At 42.1% G+C, this 6,884-nt stretch overlaps 1 protein-coding gene across 1 annotated transcript; it reads left to right on the top strand.

Moving 5' to 3' along the window:
* Window positions 1-692: 692 nt before the first annotated feature.
* mafba (MAF bZIP transcription factor Ba) lies at window positions 693-6,045 on the top strand. Its single transcript, XM_067592453.1, has one exon. The coding sequence runs from the start codon at window positions 2,650-2,652 to the stop codon at window positions 3,874-3,876; it is 1,227 nt and encodes a 408-aa protein (XP_067448554.1). The 5' UTR covers window positions 693-2,649; the 3' UTR covers window positions 3,877-6,045.
* The last annotated feature ends 839 nt before the right edge of the window (window positions 6,046-6,884 follow it).

Genomic DNA, 6,884 nt, shown 5'->3' with positions numbered 1-6,884 from the left:
AAACTAGTAATAATAGCCTAAAATGAATGTATAATAATAAAAAAATAATACAACTGATAACAATAATAATAAAATAAGACAAATAGGTAAGTAACAGCCATAAATCATTCTGTTGTTTCTGTAAAGTTTCTAGTGTTTGGTTAAAAACTGCAAGAATGCTTTATGAAACTCTTGATATTCTCTTTAAAACGTGTAGCGACGGTGTATAATTTTATGATTTTATAATTTATATTTGTATCTTTATGTTTTTTTTACAATTAAATTATCTGAACTATAACTTGAATTGGCTTAAAATATGCTGTAAACAATATTAGGATATTAGGACTTTGGTGAGTATGGGTTATGATTTATGACATGAGTTGGATTAAGAGTTCATCTTATTGATACACTGCAGCACAACTCAAACTGATTAAGAATTTAAAGCAAACAAATAAGCCTTTCATTATCGGATCTCATCTTTGGCAGCCTCCTCTTACATCCAAGCCTGATCAATACGCTCTGGTCGCGGCTGTACTCAACCGTGGATATGAGGTGGAAACGAAATGATAATCCAATCGATCCTTCAAATGGACTCATTTACAAGCAGTTTCTTTTTTTGCAGAGAAGCGAGACATTTGCTCACACTACCTTCTTTTTTTTCTTTTTTTTTTTTTTCCTCGACGGACAATTAAAAATAAAGATCAGATCAATGATGCACGTATACATGCTGGGCGATCTGCCTACCTGTTAGACAGTGTCAGTGAGGTGATTAAACGTGTGACACTGAGTGTTTATGAGACTCAAGCGACAGAGATTAATTGTTGTCAGTCATAATTGCAGGATGTGACCTTTAAAACAAGCAATTAGCGCGGTGATAAAAAAAAAAAAAAAATCCAAGCGCAAAATAAAAAGGAAAAATCTGTGAGCAGCATCTAAGCAGCTTCATCGGTTCGTGTGTTGCCCACGCAGGGGCAGCCTTGAGCCTGTTTTCTAGTGTTGTGATGCTGGCCGGTGTAAAACAAACTGTCCGAGCCAAGAGCAGCTTGATGTGGGAACCTGGGAGTAATAACATGCTCTGGACAAAGTCAACTTTACTTTAACCGAGAAAAAAAATACACTTAACCCACAGTAATAGTAGTGGAAGATGATACAAATACATATTGGTCTGTTTTAGTGGTATCATAGCAAAAATATTATTTCATCCATGAAGTTCAGTGCAGGAAGGTCACTGTATTGTCACTACTGAGGACACACAAACATAAGTTCTACTTAGATTTTATTGTGATTCTTAATTATGGGTTAAACTACTGTCCAAACATCAAAAAAGTGACTGTAAGCATGTTTGTGGGATAATACAATAAAGTCATGTGTCCTTGTTTGTGAGAAAGGTCAAGATTCAACTTTCCAACACTGTAAAAATAATGATGAACTGCATTTTTATTTGCTGCTGGCAAATACAATCTTTCTTGTAATTGGTTACTATGTGGAAAAATGTTCTTTAAAAAAATCATTTAATGAGGCAAATATGTCAATTGAATCTTGAATCTTTAAAAAGAAAAGAAAATGATTTGTCTTCAGATCAAATCAAGTTGTTTCAAGCACTTTCGTGGCAAATATTGTCACGAAATGAAGGGAATTATGTGCTTTATCTTTGTTTCTTCTTGACAGTTACACAGATGTGCTTTTGGGAACAACTGGAACAGCTGTTTTCACCAGAATGCTAGCTTTTTTCATCTTACACCTTTTATATAAACTGAGGTTTGAACATTGGGTTAAATTCTTAAGTTTTCTAAGGGAGTGTTGTGCCATACGAGTTTTATTAGAGGGTTTTTGTTTTTTTTTAGTTTGCAGCACTGTGGCCAATAAATCCCCTCACATGACTCTCATTGAGATCTGTTATTAGGAAAGACAGGGACAGAGAGCAGCGCGTTACACCGGAGCCGAGCATAGTGTCCATGAAGTGGAGGCATTTCTCTCTCCTCCACTTTTCCTCCCACCTTCTGCTTTTAGGGAAGTCGGTCAGCTGACTGTCTGTAGCTGTCAAGACTGTGCTGTGCGCCCTCCTCTCCTCTGCTCTCCTCCTCCTTCTCTTCCTCTATTTCAGCTCAGAGTCCCGCTCCCATTGGAGAGTTGAGCGCTACGGATCCTGCCTTTCAGCTCGACGTCACGGTGCGCTATAAGGATAAAGCGCTGGCTGGCTCCAAGCGCAGTCTGCTGGATACCAGAGAGTGGGAGAGAGTGAGAGAGGCGAGCCTTTGAATCTCTGCGGTGCAGAGCTGGAAAAGCGGCTTCTCAGCGAAAATCAGACGCCCTATTTACTCTGCTTATTTGCTCCTATTATTTTCCTGGAGAAAAAAAGGGACTTACAACCAAGAAGTTGCAACGAGGACTGGTGCCCGTCTCAACGAACAAACGTGGTATTTCTTTTTATTATTATACCCTATTTATGTAGACTTTTTTTGTGAATACACTTCTACTGAAGGGACTGAGGTTTTTTCCTTTGCACTGAGGCGCATTGCTTTCTACCTCCTGCCTGGTCTCTCTGCCAGATTATCCCAGTAGAAGTAGGCTATATGACGCAAACCGAGAGCAGAGCATTAGCCTGAAAGTTTTCCTCCACTACTTTTTTTTCGTTTTCCTTTTTTTTTTCCACCAATCATACGGTGTTTCATGCTACAGCAAGTCTGTGCACAGCGGTGGAGGAGCCAAAAGACTTATTGCATGAAACAAGAAAGGGGGGAAGAGACGCTGATTAATAAGTCAGTTTTTGCGACGCTTGCAAGTACCTTTGCATATCTGCAAAAGAGTCGCGACAGCAACATGAGTGCAGAGCTGAGCATGGGCCCGGAGCTACCCAGCAGCCCTCTGGCTCTGGAATATGTCAACGATTTTGACCTGATGAAGTTTGACGTGAAGAAGGAAGGCCTGGCAGGGCTGGAGCGCAACGGGGTGCGCCAGTGTAACCGTCTCCAACCCCAAGGCTCTGTGTCTTCCACCCCCATCAGTACACCCTGCAGCTCGGTGCCCTCTTCACCCAGCTTCAGCCCCACAGAGCAGAAAAACCACCTAGAGGAGCTGTACTGGATGCCAAACAACGGGTACCACCAGCAGATAGACCCGCAGACACTAAGCCTGACCCCAGAGGACGCAGTGGAGGCCCTTATTGGAGCCACAGCTCACGGCCACCCTCCGCCTCCGCACGTCCAACAGCAGCTGCAGCAGCAAGGCGCTTTCGAGGGCTACAGGGGCCCGCATCACCACCACAGCCACCACGGCCACGGCCAGCAGCACCATCACCCATACGCGGGGGGCATCCCGCACCACGCCGATGAACTGTCCGGTCACCCGGGCGGACACAACCACCCACACAGCCAGCACCACCATCACCACAGTCAGGACCCCGACAGCCCGTCCCCGGTCTCTCCAGAGTCCCACCAGCCGCTCCATCACCACCGCCACCATCACCACCACCATCCACACGGGCACCTAGGCCAGTCGGCGGGGCATCACGGCTCCGGGGGCGGACTCAACGTGGAGGACCGCTTCTCCGACGACCAGCTGGTGTCCATGTCGGTGAGGGAGCTCAACAGACACCTACGGGGATTCACCAAGGACGAGGTCATCCGTCTCAAGCAGAAGAGGAGGACCCTGAAGAACCGGGGCTACGCGCAGTCCTGCCGGTTCAAGCGGGTGCAGCAGAAGCACGTGCTGGAGAACGAGAAGACGCAGCTGATGAACCAGGTGGAGCAGCTGAAGGCGGAGATCAGCCGGCTGGCGAGGGAGAGGGACGCCTACAAACTCAAGTGTGAGAAACTGACGGGGTCAGGGGCCAATAACGGGTTTCGCGAGGCTGGCTCAACCAGTGACAACCCTTCATCACCAGAGTTTTTCATGTGAGTTGTCATAGCCTTTTCTTGTGAACCCCTCACAACAAACTTTCCCCTCCACCCCTCCACCTTTCCTTTTCTCCACAAATGACTGACTGGCTGATGAACAAACAAACGATAATAATCCACACCTCCCATACTGTTTATGATTATACTAATAACGGTAACAATTAGCCTATATTCATATTAGAAGAATAATCCATCAACTAGTATTCTCATATATAATCATCTCTCCATCCACGTGTCAACTGAGATACAAAGAGCAATGTAGAGTGTCTGATCAGTCGCAGCATCTTTGTAGATTAGTTGCTTGTAGTGAAGAGACTTTTTTTTTCTTCTTCAAAGAAGAGGATCGGCTGATGAACTTTTTTTTCTCTCCTTTGAGGCTACAGCTTTTTAAATAATCTGTAAGTAGTGTGGGATGGCGTCGAGGCAGTTGTCTTGTAATTTTGTTCTCCAAAATGATGACACTGTTATGAAACAACAAGTAGGCCTGGCCTCGCAGCCTGCAAACACTTGAGACTCACATTCGACAAGTGGGCCCGTATAATCTGAGAAAAATCTCCAAAAGCAAGACTCCACTTTATGCAAATTTAACTTCTGTCTACTAACCCGGGGGGTGGGGGGGTGGGTGGGGGACATTTTATGCAACATCTCATTGATTTATTGCCTGCTTGGTTATATTCGAATATATATTGAAACAAAAAATCTGCATTAAATATTAATCCTGCATGCTGGACATGTACGGTAATAATTTCTATTTTGTACTTTCATCTTCTCGTGTATATTAAGAGCATGTTGTTGATCTGCGCTTCTCCATAGTTTTTGGGGGGTTAGAGAAATGCAGCGGGGACAGAACAGCAGGACTGCCGGTGCAGTATCATATGGTGTGGGTTTCTTTGGGCTTGTAAATATTATGCAACCGCAAAACTGCACAACAAGATTGAGGAGGCTGGTTTGAACTTCTTTCTTTCTTTGTGTTGTGTTTTTATCTCATTTATTTTTTATGATTTTTTTTTTTTTTATCATTTTGGGGTATTGATTGAGAGAGGAGTGCATTTTTTTTCAGTTGCATTTAAATACAACAAACTTTGTGTGTCAAGTGCACTTTTGGATAATGAATTGTTCAGTTTTCATTTTGAATTTTGTGCAAACCTCCCTCCAGGAAGACATACTATGATACTATATTGTAATATTATTCAAGGTAGACCTACGTGCAAAAGTTTTAGAGTAATATTTGGACACATGTGAGGCTGAAAACATGTGGCCACAATATTATTGGACCCAGATTGCACAGAAGAGGCTATTGCGCACCAAGGCGAGGTTACAAGTTTTCTACGTACTGTTAAACAGCAGTATAATGTGGGCACATGCTCTCTGTCATTTTCAATTACACGTGGCTTTTGTGCCTCTAATTCAGAAAAGTGCTGTATTAACTCTTCAAGAATCCACTGCAAACATCTCATTCCGATTGGCGGCCACCTGTGGCATATCATCACTGGGCCTCATATTAATGAGTTATATTTTTTAACAATATTTAGAAGAAGTGCAGCAACTTACTTGTCAGGGGATTTATGTAGAGGTAATATTTAGATAACGCAAGCGTTTTAATACAAAGTTTGACTATTAATGCTCTATGTTTTCCTGATTTTTTTTCTGCCGGTCAGTAAAAAAGGGGATTCAGGTGGTGCAAATTCTCAAAATGAAAACAATGTGTATGTTATGTAATACGTTTTTTTGTTTTTTGTTGTTTTTTTTTTTTGGTCTTGTTTTTATTATTATTTGATGATTCTGGTTCTGCTGGCCAGATGCATAGTTAAAGTTTTTATTTTAATGATTTAAATTAACAAACTGTCAGATCATATGGAATAAGCATGGTGCTTGCATTTGAAACTATTGTTGAAAAGTCATGCATTTAACAATCTTTGGTTTGTTACTGATTCAACTGTGTTGAAATCGAACTGAAACTGCAGCAGCGGGTTGTTGTTTTGTTTTCACCAATTCCATGTACTTTGCGATGATGGGGATCAATTTTCAATCCTGTTTATATAAATAATAGTTAAACACTTAAATTTGAACTGTTCCATTCAGGCTGGTTTCTGTTTTGTCTTATTTTTTGGTTGTTTTTGGAAGAAATTGTTTCCTATTTTGCTTATTAAAGTCATTGAAATGGCAATAATTCCCTCTCAAGACTTTTTTTCTGCACCCAGTAGGAAAGATGTGTGATGTGATGATAAAATCATGCGCAGACTGAGTCATATTAACAACACATTAGCACTAATTAATTATCCCAAACACACACACTGCAGCGACAGTCGTGCCAGAGCACACTCACTTTTCTGCCAAAAAGAAAAAAGAACAGGTTGTCGATTGTAGCCACCGCACTGATAGTTAGAGAGCCAGAATTTTGTGCAGAGCTTTAGGAAAATTATTTTCTCTTTTAAGAACCAATTTGCACCAACCTCTAAACTGCATGTCATTTGTCCGTGGCTTTTATATTATTTTCTAACTTAAGAATCATGTGGAAACTTTGGATCAAAGCCTACTGTGATTAGATCAGGACTTTCACCGGGTCTAGCCGTTTATGTGGCGCTGCAGGGAGATTCCTATACATGCTGCTGGCCTCTGCTGGCATGCTGACTTCTGCAGAAACCCCGCCGTTACAGAAGCGCACGGTAAAAGGAGATCTTTGACCTTGCAACACACTGGAGAAGAGATGAAAACCCCAGATTTACATTAAGTGGTAAAATAATTTTTGAGTTTCGGCGTGCATAGCTTTGAATACACTTAAAGTCTCAATCTGGTGTGTTGTTACCCAATTTGAGTCTTAAAAAAAACCCTCGTCCCTGTCCCTTAATGCGCTGAGCCAGACCCCAGCTTCCAAAATAATCCCGTGTGCGCGCCTGCGGGTGTGATATTTTTATGGTTAACATTAATGGAGTTTATGTTTGCCATGTGTCAACACGCTTGCAACATCTCAGAACTGAAAGCAAACATGCGCACAACATATCAAGTTCA

Source organism: Thunnus thynnus, chromosome 6 (assembly GCF_963924715.1).
Source record: "Thunnus thynnus chromosome 6, fThuThy2.1, whole genome shotgun sequence".
Lineage (NCBI taxonomy): Eukaryota > Metazoa > Chordata > Actinopteri > Scombriformes > Scombridae > Thunnus > Thunnus thynnus.
Note: the sequence above shows the minus strand (reverse complement) of the source record. Positions and strands in the feature narration are given on the sequence as shown.